At 47.2% G+C, this 26,879-nt stretch overlaps 2 protein-coding genes and 1 pseudogene across 2 annotated transcripts; all 3 read left to right on the forward strand.

The window, feature by feature from the left end:
* The first annotated feature begins 1,493 nt into the window (after positions 1 to 1,493).
* LOC136478503 (amino acid transporter AVT1A-like) lies at positions 1,494 to 7,519 on the forward strand. The gene is made up of 12 exons (XM_066476981.1): positions 1,494 to 2,193; positions 3,775 to 4,055; positions 4,140 to 4,354; positions 4,806 to 4,829; positions 4,930 to 5,110; positions 5,212 to 5,431; positions 5,517 to 5,652; positions 5,783 to 5,802; positions 5,908 to 6,053; positions 6,314 to 6,357; positions 6,786 to 6,848; positions 7,014 to 7,519. The coding sequence occupies exons 1-12, from the start codon at positions 1,976 to 1,978 to the stop codon at positions 7,104 to 7,106; spliced, it is 1,641 nt and encodes a 546-aa protein (XP_066333078.1). The 5' UTR covers positions 1,494 to 1,975; the 3' UTR covers positions 7,107 to 7,519.
* A 7,444-nt stretch (positions 7,520 to 14,963) lies between these two features.
* LOC136475328 (protein SMAX1-like) lies at positions 14,964 to 18,481 on the forward strand (annotated as a pseudogene).
* A 5,690-nt stretch (positions 18,482 to 24,171) lies between these two features.
* LOC136475329 (uncharacterized) lies at positions 24,172 to 25,698 on the forward strand. Its single transcript, XM_066472872.1, has 2 exons — positions 24,172 to 24,333; positions 25,001 to 25,698. The coding sequence occupies exons 1-2, from the start codon at positions 24,221 to 24,223 to the stop codon at positions 25,608 to 25,610; spliced, it is 723 nt and encodes a 240-aa protein (XP_066328969.1). The 5' UTR covers positions 24,172 to 24,220; the 3' UTR covers positions 25,611 to 25,698.
* The last annotated feature ends 1,181 nt before the right edge of the window (positions 25,699 to 26,879 follow it).

Consider the following 26,879-nt stretch of genomic DNA (forward strand, 5'->3'; position numbering starts at 1 on the left):
ATGCATACTGCACGACCCGACGCACCGGCGGCGGATGAGCGAGTAATGTGACGCGGAACCATACATGGCGGTGATCTGATCTCGCCACCATTTCATTCCAAGAGAAAGCGAGCGACAAACAGAAATAAACGCGGCTCGGGTGACGGGCGCGTATGTCCAGAGCCCGACCCAAGTTGCAGCAGGTCCTCCGACGAGACCCATTTTTTGAGTCTTGCTCCCACTGCCCAGAAGCCTGGCTTGCGGCTTGCCCTACGTACGTACCCCTAGCATGTGTAATCTCTACCCTCCACGCGATCGTGATCGACGAGATAATCTAGAAAACCCACACGCGAATCGATCGATCCCCGCCAGGCCAGCTGCCGGCTGCTTGTCCCGGACCTGCACTTGCAGCTCCACGAGACCACGACGCGTCCTGGTCCTAGAGGTATTCTTTCTGCCGGAGGCAGGGCATTCGTCAGACTCAGACATGTGTGGCAGGTCGGTCGCCTCGCCATATTCCTTCTGCCGGAGGCAGGGCATTCGTTCGTCAAACAAAACCCGGTGCACGGTCGATCACACCTCCCATCCAGAAGATATTTTTGAACACAAGTGACTACCTGTGGAGATGTGTGGTAGATCTGTTCTGGTCGGTTGGACAAGGTGGACTCATTGCATGACTCATTCCCTCGAACAAAAATAAACAAACAGAGCTTTTACATAATCTCTGCACCTAAAAAGACTCTAAAGTAATCATCTACCGATAATACCAAATACATCCCGACTCCAGTTCGGCTCCCCTTCCTTAGTAGCTGTTATAACGTTATCAACTAATCGTTCGCTCTACCTGCCGTAATCCATCGGGGCCTGCGGAGTCTGTGTCGGGTGCAGTGCAGCCACGGAGTCCGAGTCAGGTCTATAAACGGAAGCCCTAGGCTCACGTGCCACCTCGCCGTTTGTTTAATCCAAAAAAACACGTATACGACCAGTTTAATTTTGAAGCACGTAATCTGAAAAAAATTAAAGCTACTCCTTGCTGTCTGATCGTCGGCGAACAGCACTAGCTTTCATCAACTACACCGTTTCATCCCGCATGTCTATCTGTTAACTCGAATTTGCTAATTTTAATAATTTGCTAAATATGTTTATCTTTGATAATGATTCTTTTTCAATATGATGGTCTCCACACTATTACGGGTTAATCGAATGAAAAATAATAATTCTCACGCATCAGTGAGAGAAAAGACTAACACCACCAATACTGTTAAAAAACAAAACATCCTTTGACTATATTTTATACGGGCATTTATCCAGTAAATCAGAATTTTTTCACATGTTGAAGACGGGCCGAACCAGCAGTCAGACTGAAGAATTTGTGGCCCAGTACCATAATTCACTCAGGCCATCTGTATCTGGTGCCCGCCACGCCCACGGGCCAGCCAAGCCAGCACACATCTCCTCCCGAACCTGCTAAAGTTTTACCGCCATACAGCACAGGCGCGCAGAGCCGCCGAGCCAATCAGGCAGAGCAAAATGCCCGGAACCGCCGCGTCCCGCACACCACTTCTCTCTCCCCATCTCCGGACGTTACGTTTGGCGGCGCCACGTTCTCCCGTGGCCCACAAGCCGGTGACACAGGAGGCCGGGTGGCGTACTGGCGTCCCTCGTGTCCCCACGGGCCCACCCCGCCTCCTTCCGAGGTCCGAGCAGCGAGCAGCGAGCAGCGAGCAGTGAGCAGGCCGCGCCTGGCCGCCTTGTCGCGACGCGCGATCCCATCCCTAATCCCTTCCCATCCGGCGCGGGCGCGCGGCTCCAATCCTGTCGCGTGGCCATTAAAAGCCTCCCCCCTGCTCCGCTCGTCTCTTCCGGAACCGTCCCTCGCTCGTCATCTCTTCGCCTCCGCTACGCAATTCCGATCCACGCTGCGGGGTGCGGGCTAGTTGTGACGACCGCCGAAACTCGTGTGAGAGAGAGGCGGGGAGGCGGGCGGCGATCGGAGATGGCCCAGGAGAAGCCCCGGAAGGAGGAGAAGGAGGAGTTGATGCTGGAGGATGGAGGCATCGAGGAGAGCCCGCGCCGCAGCTTCGAGGACTGCGGCGACTCCGAGGAGGACCGCGGGGAGGACGATGACGACGATGACGAGGAGCGGGACCCGGACGGCGACGCCGTCGGTTCGCCGCGCTCCTTCCAGTCCCAAAAGTGGCCGCAGAGCTACAGGTGCGTGCGCTGTTGCCATTCCTTGCTCGAACGCCGCTTACGTACGCGGCTTTTTTTATTACTACTCTGTTGATTAACAGAGTAATCAATTACTATCAGCAATCTGTTCTATTTACTATTTTTTATTTTTATTAGTATTTATTACCGGTAGACTACTGTAGTAGTCCTGTGCGTAGCGAGCGGCTCCGGTGATGGAGATGCACTGATGGCGGCGGCGGGGTCGTTTCGTTGATTCCCCTGTTTTTAGTACTCCCTTTATCTAAAAAAATACAATTCCAAAATTAAAACAACTTAAAAAATTAAGATTTAAATAAATTAATTAAAAATTACATCAGCGTTGTATCTTTAAATATTTTTTTATAAAAAATATATACCATAATTAGCCAATCATACTTGTTTGGTAATTCCTCCCGTCCTAGAAAGAATATAATTCTAGATCAGTATTCAGTCAAACTATCTTGGATTTTAACTAAATTTATGTAAAAAATATCAATACATGTCATACGAAATAAATATTATATGACTCGTTATGGAATAATTTTCATTTAATTCAACGCCTGAAACTAGAACTTTATGCTTTCTAAAGCGAAGATAGTATCCTATATATTAGTATTTTTATATATTTATTTAGTCAAATTTAAAATTATTTAACTCGTCAAAAAAGTGAGAATTATATTTTTTATATTTTTTTCTCGAACACACAGGAGAGTACATTTCATTGTATTAACAGGTAGAAAAACGGTCACTGGAAAATACAGATTCCGTATCTAGGTTAGTTTTCTAGAGACACAAATGCCTAAGTAAGAAAAAACACCCTCCACACGAAGAAGAAAACTTATTGAAGCAACTGGACCAGCGTCTTTGCACGCAGGAGAGTATGTTGATTAGTGGGCCTGGTTGAATCGTCAATTTCGTGATTGGGACGGGATGTGGAATGGACGGCTGGTTCGGCCGTAGATTGAACACTCACACGTGTCTTGTTGGTATTTTTCCCGAGGTTCCTTTTCACGTCTAATCGGAATGCACTAGAATGCACACTTGGGAGCGGGAGGTGCTCTGAACGCTGCAAGTTCTAAAAATTGAGGCGTCACGCCGATAAGCATGATGACCACAGGTTCATGCATTGTTTGTGCTACCATTGTTGACATATTACACATGTATTTTGTCATGAGTTTTATGCAGTGGACTGGAGTTTAGTCCCTGTTATTCTAAAAGAGGACACGTGACATGGCCCAGAGGGGATGTAAAAGACATATTTGGCTTCTCTTGGCATCTGAAAACAGATGATGCATGTATCGTTCAACTTTCTTAATAGGACTATATTGGTCCTGTAACTTATATTTTTTAAATGAAGAACTGATCCTGCTATTACCAAATCAATCGTTTTAGATTTATTGGTCGAGGTTGTGTTCATGCTAGTTGATGCACCAAGAACTTGAGACATTGCACAATTTCTGTATCTGTTGGCATCTAGTGGTGATCATACTTAATGAATGAACTCCAGCCGTTATGCTACAAGATTATTCGTGGATCAATATGTACAGTACAGATAATGTGATCATGATATTCTTTGTTTTTCAGGGAAACAACTGACACCTACACAATCGCCGCATCACCGAGCTTCGGTTACTTGGGCCCTTCTACAAGCAAATACTCACTCCTCGATCTTGGTCGTAGTGGTCTGGGCTCTGACCTGAAGTTGCCTCTAGTATCGGACAAGGCTGATGGAAAGCAAGATTCTGTTAAAAACTTGCCGAAAACCCTTAGTTCAATAAGAGATGAGAGAGTCTCATTTCAGTTGCAACACACGGGAGAAATCTACATTAGTCAAGGGTGCAGTGTGACACAAACAGTCTTCAATGGTACCATCATTTGAATACAAAAGTGTTCAACTTACTTGCTATATTGAACATGTTTGATACATATTTCTTTTCGTTAATTGGCAGGGATTAATGTACTTGCTGGTGTTGGCCTTCTTTCCACCCCATTTACAATTCATGAAGCTGGATGGACTGGCCTTGCAGTTCTAGTATGTTTTGCGATTGTTTGCTGTTATACTGGAATTCTTCTGAAACATTGTTTTGAGAGCAAAGATGGTATCTCAAGTTATCCAGACATTGGGGAGGCTGCATTTGGAAGAATTGGCCGTCTGTTGATATCTGTAAGTTTTGGTATCTTTAGAAGCATTTGGAATAGTATGTAGAGATGCCTGTGCACCTACCAAAGTTACATGTCACAATGCGTAGTACAAGCAACTATTGATCTTTGTTCCCCATACACGCTTTCATTGCATGGGCTACTGTCTACTGTTGTATTGATTGTCAACGATCAGCACCTAACCTTGATCACTTCCGTATCTGAATGTTTGCAGTTTGGCAAAAATAGACACCTACTCAAACTATTTACTCTTTTTTTTTCCTTTTTTGAAATGATGACACCTGTTCATAGTGCATATCACATGAATGAATCTAAGATTTTACACTCAACCATTCGCACCTCAAGGCTAGAAAAATTCGCATCCCTCTTTGTTTTTGTTTCATGCATGAGATTTTTTTCTAAACTTTTTTATTTGTAGGAAAGAAAAACTGAACTGATGATTATTTTTCGTGCAGATTATTTTGTATACTGAGCTATATGTAAGTACCTTCCATTTAGTTTGTCGTTTAGTGTTTTATGTTTTTAGAGACCTAACACAGGACTAAGTTTTCCTTTTATCATGTTATTTATTGGGTGCAGACATATTGTGTGGAATTCATTATCTTGGAGGGTGATAACCTCACATCAATTTTTCCTAAAGCTGGTTTTGATTGGCTTGGGATTCATGTTGATGGGAAGCATTTTTTCGGAGTGTTAACTGCTATTTTAGTCTTGCCAACAGTATGGCTGCGAGATCTTCGAGTGCTCTCATACCTTTCAGGTCTGACTGTTGATAGTTTGTTTATTTTTGCACAGTATTATTAGTAATATTAAAATAAGGATCAAATGACTTCGCATGGTTTTAACTAATTATGCATGCAGCGGGTGGTGTGATTGCAACTCTTCTCGTATTCCTGTCTGTTGGTTTAGTCGGTGCTACTGATGGTATAGGCTTCCATTCAACTGGGAAGGTTGTAAACTGGAGTGGCATGCCCTTTGCCATTGGTATTTATGGATTTTGCTACTCTGGGCATTCAGTATTTCCAAATATCTATCAGTCAATGTCCGATCGCTCTAAGTTCCCTAAAGCACTGTTCATATGGTATGTTTGGCCTGATTCCTGTTTCAGTTTACCTTGTTACTGAATAATAATGATTTTTTTCTCAAGGTGTGATGGTATTTTGCAGTTTTGCAATTTGCACAGCAATATATGGCTCTTTTGCTGTCCTTGGCTTTCTCATGTTTGGAGAGAACACTTTATCACAAATCACTTTAAACCTTCCAAAGCATTTGGTTGCCTCAAAAGTTGCACTATGGACCACGGTAACAACTGCATCCAGACCTAAGTTTACTTTCTCAAATTCCAGAAATCTTTTCTTTATATTACCTTTTTAAAAGAATTTTCTTAACTCTTTCCTTTATATTACTCAGTAATGTTTTTGTATGTTTTCAGGTGATCAACCCTTTCACCAAGTATCCTTATCATCAAAACCTCAAAATTTCAGTTTTCTAGGATAACATTTTGACTTTAATTGTTCTAAATCTTGGTGGAATTACTTTATCCTTAATTACAACCAGATATGCCTTGTTGTTAAACCCATTAGCTCGAAGTTTAGAAGAGTTGCGTCCTGAAGGTTTTTTGAACGAAACATCATGCTCTATTATACTGAGGACTGCCCTTGTTGCATCAACTGTATGCATTGCGTTTCTTCTGCCGTTCTTTGGTAAGCATGCACCCATTTACTGAGTTGTGCATCCCACATCACTCTTTACTTGTGTTTATCCTGAAAATTCAGTATATTGTATCGCATTAATGTATACAAACTTTTTACAAGTACAGTACAAACTAAACCAGATTTTGCTTTCTTCTACATAATCTAAATTCAACTTAAGCAACTTTAAACTCTATATACTTCAAGTGGCATCTCAGTTTACTGTCTTGACTGAACCCCTGCATTTCTGAACTATCTGCTTCCTGTTTCAGGTCTTGTGATGGCTCTCATTGGATCTCTTCTTAGTATACTTGTGGTAAGTCATCTCTTTTTTCATTTAATTTAACTTGTTATCACTGTACTGAGCTGTGTTGTGAGACTACGTACGAAGTGGCAAACTTGTCGAGATAAAGGTTGCTATGCTGGAATTATAAGAACAGTATTGACACTTTTCTTCATATCTAAATTTCCTAACTTGCATATACTTAGTACTTGTGAATATGTGAACCGTTTGATGGCATTTTTAATGCAAGAGAAATAATAGCATTGTTTGGTTTCTTTTCCTGATGTATCATGCATCGTTTGATTATTACAGCTAACAGCCTCGTACAAAGCTGTCAGACAGAACTCTCTGATATACCATGCATTGTTATTTCATTTGTTGCCAAAGAAATTGGCATGGATGATAGATTAATCGTATTTTATTATACAATGTGATTGGGTGTATATTTTCCATAATTACAGGCAGTCATAATGCCAGCCTTGTGCTTCCTGAAGATCGCACAGAATAAAGCAACTTGTTCACAGGTAAATGACCGTCAAATTGCAGTTGTCACAAAATGAATTTCCGTCTCCGCATATCGGGCTCTCAACTGGAGATCTCTGATGATACTGCCTGGTGGAAGTATTCTTACGGTGGTAATGTTGCAAACTTGGTCGCTGATATGGTTGCTTCGCAATCTCCAATTTCAGGTAATCGCAAGCATCGGTATCATTATATTGGGGGTCATCAGTGCTGCCCTGGGGACGTACTCATCCGTGAAAAGGATTGCAGAAAACTACTAAGCTCTTCGACAATTGCTGTCTGCAGAGTCTAATGGTCAGGTTTTATGTACGATAAAAGTTTTGCTAGAACTACCGAGTTTCCCGTAGATTATTATTAATAGTCTACTACAGTAAAAAAGCTGAATATCCACTTGCAATAATGTAATCATTGCCCCCCTTTTAGCTGCGTCTCTATCATTTCATTGTACCGTAGCAAGTTCCTGTGCTGCCGATTGTTCCTGTAAGATTCTGCTTTTTACAATTTAGGTATCTACACATAAACTTTATCTGGGCTTTTGGAGTCGATGAATCAGCTTTGAAAGTTTGAAGATACCATTCCTCCGGTGTTCCCTCGTAGGTGGGCTGGGTTGGGCCTTATTATGGTTATATGCCTCTTCTAGCCTGGAAGGGAAGGCCTGTTTTGTTTATTTGCTGGATTAGGATTGATTGCTAGCATACTGGACCCTTCTGTTCTATGGCCTAAGAGGATAGCACTTTTTTTTTTGAGATTAAGAGGATAGCACATTTCCTTTTGCATACGTCTACTTTGCAGCCCCTTTATGTGGTGTTGGAGAATCTTTTTTTTGTGATGATTCGTTGCATGCAAGCACTCAAATGATTAAAAAGGCGCCTCGTGCTTTTATTAAGTGGATATAGGAAAGCAGTGCTGCTCCTAAAGTCTTAAAGAGAGCTGTAGCACAAACTTGAAACACTGCCAATATTCGTTCGCACTGCAGCAAGAATGAGCGAACGTGTTGGCAGTGGAAAGCAGTGGATTGATGTTTCAAAAAATAAAGAAAGCAGGGGATTGTTAAGCTTGACGATTCCCACACTCGCAAAAGAGAACGGAGTGGAGTGGAGGGGTTGCTTTGCGGAACTTTTCACACAACCGGAGTTTGCCCCTTTATGGGGCTCCAACTTTCCATTGCCACCTCACATTTGTTTTTGTTTTTAAGGAATCTGAATTGCTCTCTCTCTCTCTCTCTCTCTCTCTCTCTCTCTCTCCTTTGATAGTCTGATCCCTGTAGCAAGAAAGAGAGAGAGGAGGGAAAGATTAAAGAGGAGTTCGTGTGTGTTGCCTTTATGCAAAGACGGGCATCTTTGCAGAGTGCATCCCACTTCGCATTTCCATCTTAAAAGACAAGAGCTCTTTTGCTCATGACTTTTAGTAGTGCAATCTTTCTGCCCTCAAAAGTGGCTAATCCTTTCTCTTCCTTTCATTGGTGTCTCAAACTCCCTGGCCTTTTCTCCTTTCTCGCCCAAAAAGGGCATGGCCATGCCGTCTTTTTTGCCACACCCCTCACCATCCATGTTCTGGGACCAGGGGAGCATCATCCATCCTCTTTGGTCGTTTGTCAAGACTCAAATACCTATCTTCCCTCCCTCCCCAGGTGCCTGCCTTCACACACACACACAGCTCCTTCCTTCACATTTTATTCCAGCGCAGCGCAGCGAAAGGTAGAGACACAGAGAGATGAGGCCCTCAATGGGCAATCAATTATAAAGCTTGCCAGCTTTACTGGTGGCCATGCATGCAATTTTCAATCCATCTGCCTGAGCTGGAGTGTTTCCCTTCCTTCCCCCATCCCCCATCTCTCCATCTCCTCCAATGGTTAAAACGTACTCCTGCCTGCCTGCCTGCATGCATCACTACTCTATATACTATAATTTAATGATTTTTATATACATAAAAAAAGCTAGCACTTACTGCCTGGTTAAAGGCTTGATAGAGCTAATCATGGTGGTTAAAAGGAGGAAACTTTATTTAGGTGTGTTTTGTGGGTGGGTGCGTGGACTATGATGGCCCGATGCGATTTGCGCTTTTACTTTGCACCAACTTTGTTTCTTGAAGCTAAGGATTGACGCACGGGCAGGCGGCAGGCAGGTCATTATTCCTCATCATGCTCTACTTTGAGTTGCGCAGACAGATGCACGGTAACTTAAGCAACCCAAAAGGGGGGCAGCAGCAGCAGCACAATGCAACGCAACGCAACACGGCCATCTTTTTCTCTCGGTGCCCTCTCTCTTTCTCTCTCTCTCTCTCTCTCTCTCACACACACACACACACAGCTTTGCTTGCATCCCATGGCATGGCAATGGCATGAAATGAATGGGCATGATTTCACCACCAAAGTGCCGTCCACTGAAAGACTACTACTGAGGGATAGGGAAAAAGGTTACCTACGACTACACTTCTTAAAAAGACACATGCATGAACCGCCAGAAAGAATAAAAAGAGGCCTGCCTAGGTAGTGAAATTATGCGTGCATAAACCACGCTACTAGGCCGCTTTAAATTATTGGCGCTTACAGGAATCATGCACGCTCGATTGTGATTCACTTTTTTCACCTTTCCTCAATAATTACGCACGCACAGAGGCCACTGTAGTTTAGTTTCGTCAAAAGAGAAAGAAAAAAGGGAGTGGGGATGGAAAAAGGCAAGGGGAAAATTTGAATTATGTGACAAGATAGCTCGCATCATTCCTATCTGAAAGGCGTGATATTGTCGAGTACTCAACTCACTAGGTAGCAGCATACTTGGGCCGAGGCTGATGACGTGAGCCTGAACCTTATGAGCCCAGATCCATGCCCAGCCCAGACCAGACCATTCTTTTGAGGAGCCTGAAGACCCACGCACAAAGATGTGATAGTAGTTTGCTTGTTTTCAGAAAAAGGTATTTAGTTTCCCTAACAGCAGATATTGGGTTTAGCTTCTTTCCGGAAAAGAAATGAGACAACACGGCTGTTCCCAACAAATACACCCCCATCTGATGCTACAAGCGAAGCCGCAGTTGTGCTTATTAGCTCGACGAGTCGTCATCCTTTGCCGAAAAGGAGACCGCGATAAATGAGAAAAGCCAAGTGTCATGGGCAACCTAGCTCATCAGCAGTTTTTCACTGCTGCAGATATCAACACACGCGTGCCTTTAATTTTCAGTTCAGCTATGTGTATCAGTTGTACGTGGGAGAAGAACGAAGATGACCGCGCGCGCGCGCCGGGCCATGCCATCGCACTCATTCCATCATGATGCCGCCGGGCAGCCCCTGCCGGCTGCGAGTGTGTCGACCATTGCATTGCATATGCGTATGATTCGGCGCCGAGAAGGCGGACAAGCAGATAGCGGCTGGATCTCGCCTCAGGCGGCCGACCGGGCCGGGCGGCAGTGGGCCGGGCATCGCCGGATCGGGATCGTACGTCGTCGTGGTGGCCTCCGGAGGGATCGATTGTACAGTACGGCGCTGTGAGCAACAGGGTCGCCCGGCCGGGGCCGGGCGACCGCGCGGGTTCCCATGCTCCGTGCGCGCAAGCGCATATGCATGCAAAGTTGCAGCCGTGGAGATTCGAACCTCCGACATCCCACTTCAGCTCTTGTACGCGTTACCATCTCACTTACCACCACACATCTTACTTAGATAAGATATGCTTTTCTTTTAAATTCAGTTTAGAGACACCTTTAATCCGGGTTTGAGACATAAACCGGGACTAAAGGTACCTTTAGTCCAGGTTCGTGTCTCAAATCGGGACTAAAAGTCACACCTTTAGTCCGGGTTCGTATCTCAAACCGGAACTAAAGATTCTCGCACTGACGTGTCTCTGACACACCTCGGTAGCTGTTGGGCAGGGACCTTTAGTCCCGGTTAGAGCTACCAACCGGAACTAAAGGTTTCTCTAGTCCCGGGCACGAAAAATATCAGGACTTAAACTAAATTTCAAAGATCAAAAGTCGTTTCTCTACTGGTGCTCCCGGCCCCTTTTTCCACGATGGGCGCCACAGGGGCGCCCCCCCTTTGCGGCTTGTTGCGCTGCGCCTTGGCCCGGTTGCGCCCGCCCTTATGCTGCGTGCCTCCATGCGGCGAACGAGCGAGCGAGATCGAACGCGTCGCGAGTGCGTGGCGTCCTCTTGGTTGGCTGGTGACGATCTGGAGTGACGATCGGTGCCTCCGTGCGACGTGCGTGTGCGTGCATGGATGCATGACAGCGAAACGTACTAACTGCTGTACAAACCCTGCAGGTGTCGTGCTTGTGCATGCACCCATGCATGCATGGCGTGCATGTTTACATTGGACAGCAGTGAACTCCCCGTCGTCGACTCGTCGATCAATCTTCCCTTATATATCAATCGGCGGCGCCTCTGCGTCGTCATATCGACGTTCCGATCCGGCCGGGGCTCTGGCTGGACACGCACACTCCCCTAGCTAACTTCTTCCTACTCCACCACGCAGCCCTTTTAACTGTGGAGCTAATTATCTTCACCACCAACCGTACCACATGACACAACAGCCTCTACAAATCATGGAGGTGGTGTCGAGGATGTAGGAACTGCCATCGTACACGCCGAGAGACAGGTACGTGAGTTGAAAGCGACATGGAGAGTGTTGGCGAAACTACCTTAAAGGAAACAAGGCCTTGTTCGGCTGATGGTTTCTATTACTGATAAGCTGGTTGATGCTATTTTGTTGTGAGAGAAAAATATTATACTATGACTGATAAGCAGTTCAAACGAACAGAGCACAAATTGAAGCTTCATGTTCCATTTTGAAATCCCCTACGCTCTGAACAACACTTTTTTTTGTACTTTTGTTACTTGTCAATTTTCTTTTTCTGTGTTTTTGTTATTTTCCTATTTTGATATGTTTGGTTAATTGAAGGCCCAAGTAATTACTGTTATTTTGCAATCCATAAAATAATCTCAAATTGTGTTACTTTGATTATTTTTCTTCTGCATATGCTTTGTTCAAATCCATACAATGTATTCGGTTCGCTATGTATATCATGCTCAGGTAAAATCTTCTTTCTCACACCTGTTTTTTTTTATTTCCTTTCCCTTTCTTCTTCCTAAATAGCATGTGCGAAAGGAACTAAGATTCGGGTCAAATTCTTCTCTCTCCAATTTTAGTTACTATCAATTAAAACTAAATTTACACTGCACTTGTACTAAAGCTACAATGATTATTTTGGTGTAACTTCTAAGTAGAATTGATGTAACTAAAGATTCATGTGAAAATCTTTGTCCTATGCCTATCCTGGCTCTTCAAGTCCACATGATTCACAACCATCACCTAAATCATGTGAATATTTTTATATTTTTTTCATTGTTTAGCTTATCTATTTTTTCTCTTAATTTTTTGTTTAAAACATACTTCAGTTTTTGAGTTATTTTGTAATCTATAAAGTTGAACAAGTTAAAGTGCAGTATGCTCAAGTGTGCCAAAAAGTTTACCCTATTCACCTTTGTATGCTCGAGGAAGAAACCTGACAAGCGTGCATGTAAGATCGTATATGAATATTTGAGTGTTCAGATGCTGCAAATCACATCAATTTTGAAATCTACCAGTTTTTATGATTTGTTCCTACAACATATAGAGTGACGTCTACTTTTAATTCAACACATGAGTGGTTAAAACTGCTCAAACCACTCGAGTCTCTATAGACACACTCTTTATTATGAACGAAGTAAACAGGCAAGACCTACAGTTTATTTATTAACGAAGTAAACGGGTTATTCTGCGAACAAAAAGCACTATCAAGAAGGTCTTGGCTCCATGTAGCCAATGGAAACAGTGGCAATTTAATGCCATATATAACATTCGACGGAATTATAGGAAACACAAGGTAAAGTGCACTAAGTTAAAACATGAATACTACATGATAAGTTGTATCTTCTTCAGTTGCACAATCTCAACAAAAAACTTTGGACATCTAAGTACCCAATTCCACTTTTACGTACGTTCGCCCAATTCGAATGACGTGAACGATAGACCCAGGTGCACCGGTTACTTTCCTTTCCCGTCCGTTATTTCTTTCTTTTTCCGTGAGATTGGACCCTGGTGCAAGGAACCCAAACGGGGACTCCATCAGCGTTCCCGCGGCGTATTGCACAGTACTAGAGCCGTTCTATGGACAAGCAGGTACCTCTATCTTTTTCTATTTATTTTTTTCTTTTATTGTTTTTATTTCTGCTTTTTTCATTTGTCTTTTTATTTTTAACACATTAACTCATCTATTTTACATGATCGTATATGATTTATGTACTAGTTGTACACGTATAATATGATGTTGTGCACCATGTTTATTTATTTATTTTTCACTATTTTTCTCTCTTTTTTCACTTTTTCCCTTCTTCTGATCTAATTAAATCTTATGACCACAAATCCGTAAAAGCTATGATGAGAAGTTGTGGTGATAATCTTTATCTACATATTTATAAGTTATTTCTTACCTAGTTTCATATTTTTTTGCTAATATGTTATGATATTAACTTATACATCTAAATTCTTGAATATAACTTATATGTGTTTTTTAGTATTCGTTTCATTTTTCTTTCTTTTTAATTTCTTTTTGGCGATGTTGGCAAGTTGTATAGAATAACTTATGTACACAAGTTGTATAGAATAACATATGTACACAAGTTTTATAGAATAACTTATATACACATGTTGTGTTTGATAACTTTTATACATAAATCGTGTTTCATAACTTTTATGTTTCAAGTTTTTGCATAAGTTATAAGTTAATTTGTTCCTCTGTGTTTAATAACTTTTATATATAAGTTGTGTTTTATAACTTTTATACATAAGTTATGTTTCATAACTTTTGTATATAAGTTGTGTTTCATAAGTTGGTACACATAAATTGTTGCTAAAAATATTTTTTTTTGAAACATATGCAAGTGGAATCTAGTTTTGTTCGTCTCGTCACGCAGAACACACCGGTGCAAATGGAATTGAAAATGGATACATCATTTAGAAGTTATAGCATTTTGAAATAAATATTTTGTTTTTTTAAGATGACGTCAGTCCTGAACTCCTGATATCACACCCAGGAAAAAGAGCGGGGAGGGAAGTGCAGTGGGCGCATGGACGCTGCAGATGTTTCTCGGCGGAGGGTGCAAAAACAAAAACGGTGGTAATTATTTTTTTTTCCAAAAAAAGAAATTTTAGGATGTCTAAAAATTGATCGCCCATTTTGAACCCTGTGATCGTTGACCCATTAGTCTGCTCGCATCTAAGTATCTTTTGGTCAGATTATTACCATCTAAAGTAGAGACATGGATCCCCGTCGGATTTATTCTGGACGGGATAGAGAGAAGAGATCGGGATGGGGAACCGTTCCACCGTGGAAAATTTCTTTATTGTCATCCCTACATGGGAGGCAATATATGAATAGCTAATAAAGATGGTGTTCGGCTGGTCATGTTATGGCTTGTGTCAGCTTGTTTTAGCTTATTCTTTCTCACAGAATACTATTGAATCATTCGAAAACATCCGAAATCCACTATGCAGTCTACCAGCCAAACACGTTGAAAATCTATCCAAGAGCGCACTGAGCACTGTAACGTCTTTCACTAAAAATGACGACTGGACAGGATAGAGAGAAGGGATCGGGATGGGGAACCGTTCCTCCATGGAAAATTTCTTTATTGTCATCCCTACATGGGAAGCAATATATGAATAGCTAATAAAATCTATCCGAGAGCGCACTGAGCACTGTAACGTCTTTCACTAAAAATGACGACTAACGAATTTATTTTAAAAAATATATAAAGCAGATATGTATCTGTCGGAATGGTTTAACTAGTAGCCAGTGAAATAATTGACTGGAACTGAACATCCGGAGCACAAGCTCCAATCTGCAATCTTGGAAAAGGGCCGAATCTGAATGGTTCTCATGCTTCGCTTTGACGCGCCGGCCCCACTCTGGCAGAAGCACATACCACATGCTAGCACGTTAAAAAATCTCCATCCTGTCCCCGCCTCTTTTTCAGCTGCACGCACGCTTCCTGGCCCAGTGTTCTACTACCTGCAGGCTCAGGCTGCAGTTACCACCACCACTCCACTCCACTCCACGACTTGGAGCTCGATCACATCCCAAGCAGACACCAAACTAACCCACGACACCGGCTGACCCAGCACGTACACCTCCCGCCCCGCGCCCGCCCGCCGCTAAACCTATAACACCACCGCTACCGCGACGCGGCATCAGCCGCCCGTCGATAACTAACCGCGCTCAGCGGCGGACGACGAGAGCACAGGCATGAGAGCCTACGCGGCGACCCCGGCCGTGGCCACGCTGCCGTCGGCCGCGCCGCCGCTGACACCCGACGCCGCGGCCGTGCTGTCCCGCGCCGCGGCCGACGCGTCCAGGCGCCGCCACGCGCACACCACGCCGCTCCACGCGGCGGCCGCGCTGCTGTCCGGCCCGGCGCCGCTGCTCCGGGACGCCTGCGCCGCGGGGCTCGCGTCCCCGCACCCGCTCCGCTGCCGCGCGCTCGACCTCTGCTTCTCCGTCGCCCTCGACCGCCTCCCCACGTCCACGGAGCTCCAGCACCACCACGACGGCGGCGCCTTCCACGCGGCGGCCGCGCCGCCGCTCTCCAACGCGCTCGCCGCCGCGCTCAAGCGCGCCTACGCGCACCACCGCCGCATCGGGAGCGGCGGCGTCGAGGCCGACGACCACCGCGTCGGCGTGCCGCACCTCGTGCTCGCCATCCTCGACGACCCGTCCGTGGCGCGCGTCATGCGCGAGGCGTCCTTCTCTAGCACGGACCGTCAAGGCCGCCATGCTCAGGTCGCTCTCCGACCCGGCGGCACCCGACGCCGGCGCGTACGTCAGCGCCAGGGTGATGCACCGGCAGGCCTCCCATGGCCGGGAGGAGGAGGTGGCCAAGGTGGTGGAAGTGCTGAAGCGGGGCAAGAAGCGCAACCCGGTGCTCGTCGGCGACACGGTGGACGTGGACGCCGTGGTGCAGGAGGTGGTCACGCTGATACAGAGGCAACGGCTCGGCAACGCGCGCGTCATCTCCTTCCCCAAGGAGTTCGGCGACCCGGTCGACATGGACAGGGCACAGCTCACCGCCAAGATCAAGGAGCTCGGCGAAGCGGTGAGATCCGCATCGAGCAGCGCCGGCGTCGTGGTCAACCTCGGCAACCTGCAGTGGCTCGTCGAGGAAAGATGCGCGGCTCATCAGGGCGAGCAGCAGGAGAAGAGGAGGGACGTGGTGCTCGACACGGCGCGAGCCGCCGTAGACGAGATGGCGCGCGTTCTGAACCTGTCCGGCGAAGGGGAGCACCGCGTGTGGGTGATCGGCACGGCGACGTGTGCCACGTACATGAAATGCCAAGTGTATCACCCGGCGCTGGAGAGCGAGTGGGACCTCCAGGCCGTGCCCATCACGCCCAGGCCTCCACCGCCGCCGCCACCACCGCTTGGGCTCTCGCCGAGGTTTGCTTCTCCGCCGCAATCACTGCACGCATCGCCGAGCCAGCTGACACAGAACAGTTGCTCACTGAATCCTCCTATGTTTGTTTTCCTGATGATGTGACAGTGTTGGAGCTAACAGGGGCATCCTGAGCAGTTCGGTGGAGGTGTTGTCAACGGCGATGACGTCCCCAATGCAACGGGCGCCGAGCCTTTGCAGCGCCTGCATAGAGGGCTACGAACGCGAGCGCGCCGAGATGGCTTCATCGGAGCGTGCTCCCTGTCCGGCCGAGCAACCGATGTCGCTGTGGCTGCAGATCGGCACGCCGAGCAGCGGACGCCCGACCGACCGCGCGCAGGTCGGTTAGTTGTTGTTGTTGTTGCACGTCGTGTCGCGCACACGTCGTACACGTCTCACAACTCCTGTATGTCGTACGTGGCAACGTACGCTCTGACACGTGGAACTGTCGCTTCTTGTTTCAGGAGAAGGCGCGGGAGGCTGACGAGCTGCGACGCCGGTGGCGCGACCGGTGCGCGCAGCTGCACTCGCATGCCCGCCCGCCGCTGGTCACCTGCTCCGAGTGGAACGGGGCTACCATTCTTGCCAACATGCGGGCGCCGCCGCCGGTGGTACGGCCACCGGTGCAGCCTAGGGGTGCCGTGGACACGGATCTTGCGCTTGGCCTGGCGGCGGAGAGGCCGGCGTGTGAGACGGACGATAAGCTGCTCATGAGACGGCTCACGGAGGCGGTGAGATGGCAACCCGAGGCTGCTGCTGCTGTGGCCAGTACGATCGCGAAGGCCAGGTCCCGCGAAGCCAGGCGGCTCGGCAAGGCCGACGTCGACGCGTGGGTCCTCTTTGCCGGGCCTGACGTGGCCGGGAAGAGGAGCATGGCCGAGGCGCTGTCCAAGTCTGTCTTCGGCACGGGGGCCGTCACCGTGCGCCTCGGCTACCCGCAAGCCGGCGACGACGGCGGCGAGTCCGTCGTGTCGTGCCGCGGCCAGACGGCGCTGGACCGCATGGCGGAGGCGATACGGGCGAACCCGTTCCGCGTCGTCGTGCTGGATGGCGTCGACCACGCCGACAGCGTCGTGCGCGGGTCCATCCTACGTGCGATCGAGTCAGGCCGGCTCTCGGACTCGCACGGCCGCGACGCCGCTCTCGGCACCAACATCTTCGTCGTGATGTCGCAGTGGTCGCCGCCGTTGCCGGATCACCTGAGGAACTCGCAGGAAGCCGAACCCTTTCTTCCTGACCTGCCATGGAACCTGGAGCACGGGATGATCACCGGCGGGAAGAGGTGCAGGCTGGAGCAGCAGCTTGACGGAGACCGGCGCACAAAGGCACGTAAACACTCGGCACGGGAGCCGCTTCCCCTGGACTTGAATCTGTCCATGTCCGATGACCACACCGATGCCGTAGACGACAGCGGCGGCGAGGGATCACGGAACTCGTCCAGTGACCTCACCGTGGAGCACGAGCAGGAGTACGGCCAGCCCGCTTCCGCCAGATGCTCAGCGCCACCAACCGTGTCCGAGCTCATCAAAGCTGTGGACGGAGTGGTCGTGTTCAAGCCACCGGTGAACTTGGAGCCACTGATGAAACGGAGCGTCTCCGACTTGGTGGTGCCGGCGGCGAAGTTCGGGGACATCACGGTCGGCGGGTGGTCCGTTCACGTCGACGACGGCTTGCTGGGCAGGCTAGCCGCCGGTGCCGCCCGGGCAGCTGGAGCGACGGCGGCCACGCCCATGGAGGCGTGGACCGGCGAGGTGCTGTGCCCTAGCAGCTTACGGCAGTTCAAACGTAGCTTGAGCACCAACGACGTGGACGGAGCGACGGTGGAAGGCGGCGGACGGAGAAAGGACGGCGAGATGTTCCCGATGATGCCGGTGACGGTCGACGGCAACTGATGAAGCGCCGCACACTCCGACGACCTCCACGTTTTTCCATCTTTATTTGCTGGTCATCAAGATATGATCAAGCACGGTGTACATTAGTACATTCATGTAAATTTTTCAGAATCATCAGTTTTTTTTTTGTTTTCGGTTGGAGAGGAGTAACAATCATAAACTAGGGACGGGACAAGAGACTAGGTAGCTAGTAGCTCCTTTTTCCCATTTTGCTTTTACGTACTATTTCACGGAGATCATGGATTCAGTTGGCAACAATCTATGATGATTCACACCTGCATGCTGAACAATCGTGTTAACCTATAGAGGATTACGACTGCTGCCTGCACGCAGTTGAACATGAAACTAAGTGCTCCAACCAAAGGATAGTAATACTAGTACATTACTACACTTGCAAGTATAGTACTGGTTATTTCTACCGTTATTTAGCTAATGAAAGCAGGTGAGCTTCATCATGAAGCATACAGCATGGTCAGGATTGACGGTCATCATTATTTAATCATCATAATGCACCACCTCGACATTGTTACGTTACATGGCATGCATGATGCACGAATGGTAACGCGCCTCGGGTATGATGGCAGCTAGCATGGGCGCGTTTGGTGCCACTCGAGCTCAGTTGGAGCAGAAGCACTGAAATCACGTCTCCTTCGTACGTGAAAACGGCTTTGGCTCCTGTTCTAGAGGGGAGAAGTGCTCCTCCTTCTCCAACTGTTTGGTGCGGCTTCATCCACCCATGTGCCAAAGCGGGTCTCGGAGCTGGAGTGGGATCGCCGGATCGGAGCCGCACCTAACAGACTCTATATATAGCAATGCTATATCTACTGTCCCATGCACAGTGACACATTGCATTGTAAGTACCAACGACCAGTGTATATATATATATATATATATATATATATATATAGATATATAGATATATAGATAGATAGATAGATAGATATAGACACACATATGACATATGCACACACACAAACTGCAGGGCAGGCAGTGCAGCAGTATCATCCAACAGCTTATGCCGTAGGCCATGCCACCGCGGAGCATGCACTGTGTAGTGTAGGTGTAGCACATCCACCATCCATACCAAGCGCAGGGCGCAGGCAAGCAGGCGAGGAAAGTCGAGCGGTCAAAAGCGGGCAGGTTGTTCCGCGTCCGCGGCGCGCGCCTCGGGAGGCCGGCAACGACCCGGAAAGCGGCACGCAGCAGTGCAGCCGCAGCTGCAGTGACAGTGCCAAGCCGAGTTGCGCGCACGGCACACGCCGAAGGGCACGCGGGGCGCTGGCCGGCCGCGGCCGGGAGCGCGGTCGGCGACGCCCACGCTGCTGCCACTGCCACTGCCACCCGGCCGATGAGCCGAGGAGGCGCCGCCGCTTTATCCATGCTACGCATCGATCCGCCAACCAGCCAAAAGGGGGCCGGCCGGGGCATGAGCATGCATATGACGCGAGAGTTGATGAAAAGCGAAATAAAGCCACCGCAGGCGCACGCGGTAACTAATTCCGCTACGCATGGATCCGATTGGTTTGGGGGCAGTGGCCTCCAAAGATTCACCTTCACCCCCACCTTCTCCGGCCGGCCTCCATGGCTCCATCCCTGTACGGACCCATCGGCAATTGCGTCGCGATATTTTTACTGCGTGATCTAGCGTCTTTTCATGGAAGATTATTTCTGCTGCGCGCCCTGGTGTATTTTAATTTGATCGCGGCGTTGGAGGCAGGGATAGATGCTCTGCATGGCATGGATCGGCATCCAGCCCAGTTGTATAATGTGATAATCACATTGTTTAGTGATAAATCCACCTTGTTTGCTCAGGCAGTATGCCACTTGGGTGATAAACAAGGACTCAAAATGTGCGATTATCGATCATCGTGTGATGATGAACAATTAGCCTATCCTAACACTGATGAGCTAATTACGCGACAAAATCTGTGTTTTTGCTTGTTCTCCATGCATAATGTTAATAACGCTTCTCCTCGACCAGTGTTTTAAATCATGGGCTATAACATTTAGTGACCTGTCTCCTCAAACAAACTAATAATCACCGATTAAATTGAACTATAGCGGCTAAACCGTACACAGGAGCAACTAGCTAGATCCTTCTCAAACAACTATATATCTACAACAACTTTGAGAGCAAGATGCAAAGACACAAATGAATCACTGTAGGGGGAGTTGTTTTTATAAATGCTGTATTTTTTTCCTAATAAATCTTATTTTTGCAACAATTGAGTTCCCAGGACCCTAAACAAATATTAACCCCCCCTGGCGATATAATTAGGCATCCAAGAATTTCTATTTGTAAGAGCTATTTGTAGTATTATCTACAAAATGTAATTGATGCTACTTTACTGAACCTTGTCCTTAAAAAAGGAATAAAAACTTTACTGAATTGCATGTAGCACCGCCCTAACTGGCTAGTCTTTTCGGCGGCAGCTAGTTGTATTTCTTTTATACACCCTTTTGTTCCAAGAAAGAGAGAGAGAAAGGATTCAAGATCCAAACTACTTCTGATGCTGTGGGCATTTGAATAATCAATCTTGCCTGTACACAAGCACCAATGCTATCCCCTAGAAATACATGAACAATACTACGCTATCCCATCACGCCGCATGACGCCGCATGCAGTACGTCGTAGGTACATCGTGTGCTGAAATGGAAGGGGATAGAGAGGGAATGATGATTTGTCTCCGTGCTGAAATCCCTTTTGCAGGTAGTAAAAAACAGAGTAGTTAAGCGGCGGTAGCTGACAGAGACAAAATGGCTGCATGTTTAGGGATAAGGGCCAGAGGACAAATGCACACTGTAAGTTTCGTTATAACCACTCTCTGCTACGCAGTCTCTGAAAGGACATGCATTAATATACAAAAGGTCTCAGCTGGCCCATGTGGTATGCGGAAAACAGCATTTTTCTTACATGTCTGCTGGCTACATGGAAACTTTGTGAGACAGACGAAAATACAGTAACGCTCCTTCAATTCATCTACTGACGACTGACGTTACATACATGGATGTTAAGCATATCCATCCATCCTGCAGTTTGTAATGGGAGAAGAATGAACAAGCTGAAATATATGCATGCATATATAGTAGTTCTAGTAGGTAAGTTGATAGTGATAATGGCAGAAGTAATTTATGACTAGAACCCAGTAAATAAAACCACAAGCTTTTATCTTTTTGCAGTAGGTGAAGCTTGCTTGCGACAAGGAGATGGAGCAGAGAGTGGCTAGGTAGACAAGGCCACAGATGGTAGCAACAAAGCGGTTCGAGAGCAAGACGCCAAGGACAAAACTGCTGCATGTTTAGGGATAAGTGCCAGAGGACAAATGAGGCGCACGTTAAGCAGGTCGTAACTGCCTTTGTGCGTTTGCGGTCTCGCCCACACCGGTGGGGGGGCTGGGGGCTGCAGATGATAAAGAGCTAAACTATCCGGCAGCTTTAGCAGCTACGAGCCTACAACCCGTTGGAATGGAATCGACGAAGGAGAAAGAAGCTGCTGCTGCTGAATCCGCTCATTCTTTCATTTCTCGTTTCAGACTTTGGTCGCGTGAAAGTCCGCGCCACTGAAGCCACGGCAGCTTTGTGAATTTACCACCCCTCCTCCGCGGTCAGGTACTCCGGTCTTCACCGCTTTCAGCGCCTGCCTGCCATGCCATCGGTAAACAAAACAAACAACTCCACCTGCAAGCCCCATGCCGCCTGTAGACGGTGGGTGGACGGTGGTACCAGCACACCATTGCAGCGGCGGCAGAGATGTGCCTACGGCAACAGTGGCAAGAACAAGAAGTGGCCGATCAGCCGATGCATGCAGCCATGCACAGCACGGCAGCTGCTACTCCAGTCTCCTGTCTCCAGTTTGTGTTTGTTGTGTCTAGTGCTTACTGCTTTTAGAGGTTAGCAATTTAGCAAGTTGGGGCATTCAGCTTCGTACGTCCCTGCCACTCTCAAGAGTCAAGTCTCAACCATACAGCGGCGAAGCCACAATGCATGTGTCGGGGTCATGCGACCCCGATAACTTTGTACGAATCAGTGGAACCCCGCGTATTCCGGCCAGCTACGACCCCATCAAATTGAGTTCATGAATCTGTGCGACCCCGGCAGCAGTTTAGTCTAGATTCGCCGCTGCAACCATAGCTTCTCCGAAATGACGGATTGTACAAAAACAGAACCATGACCATTTTTGGACGAAAAAGAAACTAAAATGATTTGAAATGCTTCGCTGAGCTGTGAAGAGTAGTGGGCCTTGCAACTGATCGCGCCATTTGCAACTATGCAACTGCATGGTCATTCCAAATTGTAAGTCGTTCTGGCTTGTCTCTAGACACAATTTAAATCTACATACGTAGCAGAAGTTATGTATCCAGAAAAAAAAACAAAATGATTTACAATTTGGAACCGAGGGAGTACTACTTTTTTTTTAAAAAAAACGTAAGGACCAAATGCTAGTGAATTGAGAATCTCAAAATTTAAAACATCAAACCTTAATCTAATTAAAACAACTTCACCTTAGCGAGAATTAGCTAAAATATTAAGGCAAAAAAAAAAACTAATGAGCATACACACAAGCAAAAGTCCAAAAGATTTGCCGAACTAAAAGCAAGTCTAGGAGCAACTCAACATTTCAAGTGCACACAAATATATCAATAAAAGTACATATGAAAAATGAAAGAGTTGGATAAGAGACAACTAGAATTTTCTAGTGAGTAGTTACCACTACCCCTAGTCTATGTTGGAACACCCACCAAGGGTTGAGATCTCTTGAGTCACAAAGGCTCAAGATCCACTGGGAGTAACCATTCTCCATTATGGATTGACAGGTATCAAACCAAGCATAAAGTTAAGAGTTTGCCAATAAGATCTCCATTATAAAGGTCACCTAGTTCTAGACCGTCTTCGAGCTGGCGAACTCCAAGAGTAACAAGTTCTCCATTGGGCCATCTTGGCTAACTTTGTTTTGCAATGATAATGACAAAATGTTAGTTGCATTGAGGACACATGGTTTTCAAGGCCCCTGAGATATTGGATTTAACTTGGTGTATGTTGCAAGGATATTCGTGAAAACTAAGGACACTTTAGTGCCTATATATCTATATGATTTGGTATTGGGGGCACCGAGTGCTCTAGTGATTAACCTGTTGTTTAGTTTACTTACTAGAACTGTGTAGTAGATTGCTTGTTTGGCTTGCTAATTCCTTAGCTTTGCTCCTAGCTTGTGTAGGGATGCTTTTGTTAGACTAGTCTTGAGTAATGATTATTAGAGTCCCTAATTATCTAACAAGTTTAGTGTGCTCTATAGAAATATTAGTAGACTATTTAAGCCTCCTTTAGTTTTTTTTTTCTCGATCACGCAAAAGGTTTGCGCGTCTTTGTATTAAAGTAGAGAAAACATATTGATACAACATGTCTTAGAGGCATCCTAGGGGTCAGAAGAGTTTTACGTGGACGCTCAGACCCTCCATCAACCGATTCTTTTACCAAGTAAATTGGAGTGGCAAGTCAAGGAGTCACACCAAGCCAAGTGAAGGGTTATTTCTCAAAAAGATGGTCCTGTACGTATTGCGATTAAAATAGATTAATATAAAGGCTAAAATAAACACGTAATCTGATGAAAATGCAGATCTCGTCCTGTGCCCCTTCTGTTGGCCTTTTTGATCTACACTGCAGCAGTGCAGTAGTAGTGAATAGTGATCATCTTGTTGGTTGTAGGATGGATCGTGTGTTGTGTGTGCTCCCAGTCATAAACGGCAACTCGCCGTGATTATGACTCTGGATTTGTAGCTTTCCCACTTCCATTTATCGAAGCACGTGCTAATGCATGTTTTCTAAAAAAAAAGATCGATATGACTAACACAGTTCGCAGGACCTTTGAAAGCCCAACTATCAGCAGTTAGGCAGTTGGGCTTGGTCTTGGGCCCAACTATCAGCAGCCTAAAAGGCCCAGAGAAAGGAAGAGGGGGCAGAAAACAGAGGAAACGAAAAACCTTACCCGTCCACCACTCTCACAGCGAAGGCCATATCCTTCCACTGCTATGGCGGCGGCGGCGACGACAACATCTCCGGCGAGGGCTTCGTGGAGGTCTGCGGTTCCTGCGACCTCCGCATCGGCAGCAGGAGGTTGCTTCCGTGTTGGAGCGAAGCGCTTGTGAGGCCCCACCTCTGAACTCCGTCTTGCGTTATTTTGCAGAATGTTCTTTAGTCGAGCACTCGAGAAGTAATTCAGCGAAATTGGGGCCCTAGTTATGCTTGCTTTCCGCGTGTCTACAGTAGGCGTTTAGGGGCAAATTTGGGACCTCGGATTTGATTAATTTGATGTGTGCCTCTTGTATTGACTAGACATGCTTAAGCTCGTCGTTAAGGGTTTGAGTTCTTCCCCCAGTCACATCATCACAAATTCACAATAAGGAAATGCAGCATCAGAGACATACTAGTAGTAGTTTACGCAAACCAATAGAAGATGTCTTCTTCTTTTTACAATTTTTTCAATGAATAATGTAACCTCTGTTCTGGCTTTGGTCTTCCTGATGATGTTTAGCTTTACTCCTAAAATAGGTGGCCGAGAAGATTTATCTGAATCGAAACAAATTTGCCTATTTCTCCTCTTCCTCTCTTCTCTGTCTTCATCAAGTTCAATCTAGCGTATGTGCGCTCACGTCATCGGTTTCATAAAATTTTGTTGTTTTGCATCGATTTCCTTTCCCTTTGGAAATGTGTAAATACAGGCCTTTTTTTTTGACAGCAATGTAAATGCGGCAATTGTTAACGTGCTGACAACCTGCTGCTGTAACTAACATTTCGTCGGCGTCCATCAGTGCAGGGCTCCGAACAGCAAGCACCTGTCCGCACCGAGTCACAAGGCTCACAACCGCTCACGTCAAGAGCGGGGAAGCCGAAGGGCGTCCAAGCACGGAGGAGAGCGCGGCCACCGGCGGCGGCCCGGACGAAGACTCCCTGCGACGCGAGCTCGAGACCGCGATCGAGGAGGAGGACTACGCGCGCGCCGCGGCGCTCCGGGACGAGCTCCGCGTGCTGCAGGAGGACGGCCGGTCCGCGGTGCTAGCGGCGAACGCGCGGTTCTACGCCGCGTTCAAGGACGGCGACCTGGTGGCGATGCACAAGGTCTGGGCCAGGGGCGACCACGTCTACGTGGTGCACCCGTCGGCGGGGCGGATCTCCGGGTACGAGATGGTGATGCAGAGCTGGAAGATGGTGTGCGACGCCGGCTACGAGTTCCCGCTGCAGATCGACCTGCAGGACGTGGAGGTGCGCGTGCGGGGCGGCGTCGGCTACGTCACCTGCCTGGAGATGGTCAGGACCAAGGGCAGCACCAGCTGGGGGAAGCAGCTGGCCACTAATGTGTTCGAGAAGGTCGATGGCGAGTGGCTCATGTGCGTCCACCATGCCTCGCACTTCGATGAGTGAAACTGCTCTGCGCTTCAATCGATGAGTGAAACTACTTTGCGCTTATTGCCAAAAATGTTAAATTAAAAATAGTTTAAAAAAAGTATTAAAAATAAAAAAAAATCTGCGTTTTTTAACACCTTCTGTAAACTATTTCTAAATCCGACACCGATTTCTTTTTAATTTTTAAATCTAACACTTTTTGCCGCGTCTATTGCCACGGAGTGGTCAAACAACGCTGCCGCGCCATACATGGCGGCGTGGCAGCGGCGATGACGTGCACTTCCCCAGGCCATGGCCATTTACGTGGCAGGAGCTGCCGTGCCGCACATCTTGGTGCGGCAGTGCCGCGCCACGGCCCACGGCGCGACGAAGCCCAACACAGGACCGCGGCCTGGCCTCCCTCTCCTCATTGCCTCTCTGTCACACTCGAGTGCAACGGATCGAGGGGGAGACGCGTCCGCCGCCGCCGCCGCCACCCGTGTCCACCAGTCGGCGTCGTCGGCGCCGCCGAGGCCAGCGCCCACGCCTCCTTCCCCCCCTCACGACCACCGGCCTCCCTCTCTCCCCATTCCTCCCTCTCTAGGCCGCTCTAGGAGCGGTGCTCGTCGTCGGCGCAGCGACCCCTTCCCCACCGTCGGCCGGCCTCTCTCCCGATCGTCTCCTTCACCTGCGCCCCCCTGTCGCTTCCTTGCCCGGCCGGTGGTGTGCCGCACCCCTCTCCTTCTGTCTCCTGCTCCAAGAAAAAGCCCGTTGGCGGCAGGCATTGCCGCCGCCGGCCACCTCGTCGCCATTGGTGGATTTGGCTAAGACCCAATCTTCCCCTCATTATCAAGGTACTCCCCTTGTGTATTTGTTGATTGAATCGAAATTGTTGTTACTTAGGGTAAAGATGCAAAATTAGTTTGAATGATTAGTTAGTATAATTAGTATAGTAAGTTAGTATAGTTAGTAAAGTTAGTATAGTTAGTATAGTTAGTAAAGCTAGTTAGTTTAGTTAGTATAGGTAGTATAGTAAGTTAGTATAGTTAGTTAGTTTAGTTAGTACAATTAGTGAGTCTAGTTAGTTATTGTATTTAGTATAATTAGTTATTGTAGTTAGTCTTGTATATGTGTTAATATTAGATTAGTTAATATAGTTATAGTTAGTATAGGTATTAATATTAATATGGACAGTATGTACGACGATTTCGATGACTTGATGAAGTTTCTTGAAATACTTTTGTAGATGGATTGTTGTGTTAGAGTTTTCTATGAAGTGTTAGGAGAGAAGATGTTATGTTTGAGGAT

The sequence above is a fragment of the Miscanthus floridulus genome, chromosome 8 (assembly GCF_019320115.1).
Source record: "Miscanthus floridulus cultivar M001 chromosome 8, ASM1932011v1, whole genome shotgun sequence".
Classification (NCBI taxonomy): domain Eukaryota; kingdom Viridiplantae; phylum Streptophyta; class Magnoliopsida; order Poales; family Poaceae; genus Miscanthus; species Miscanthus floridulus.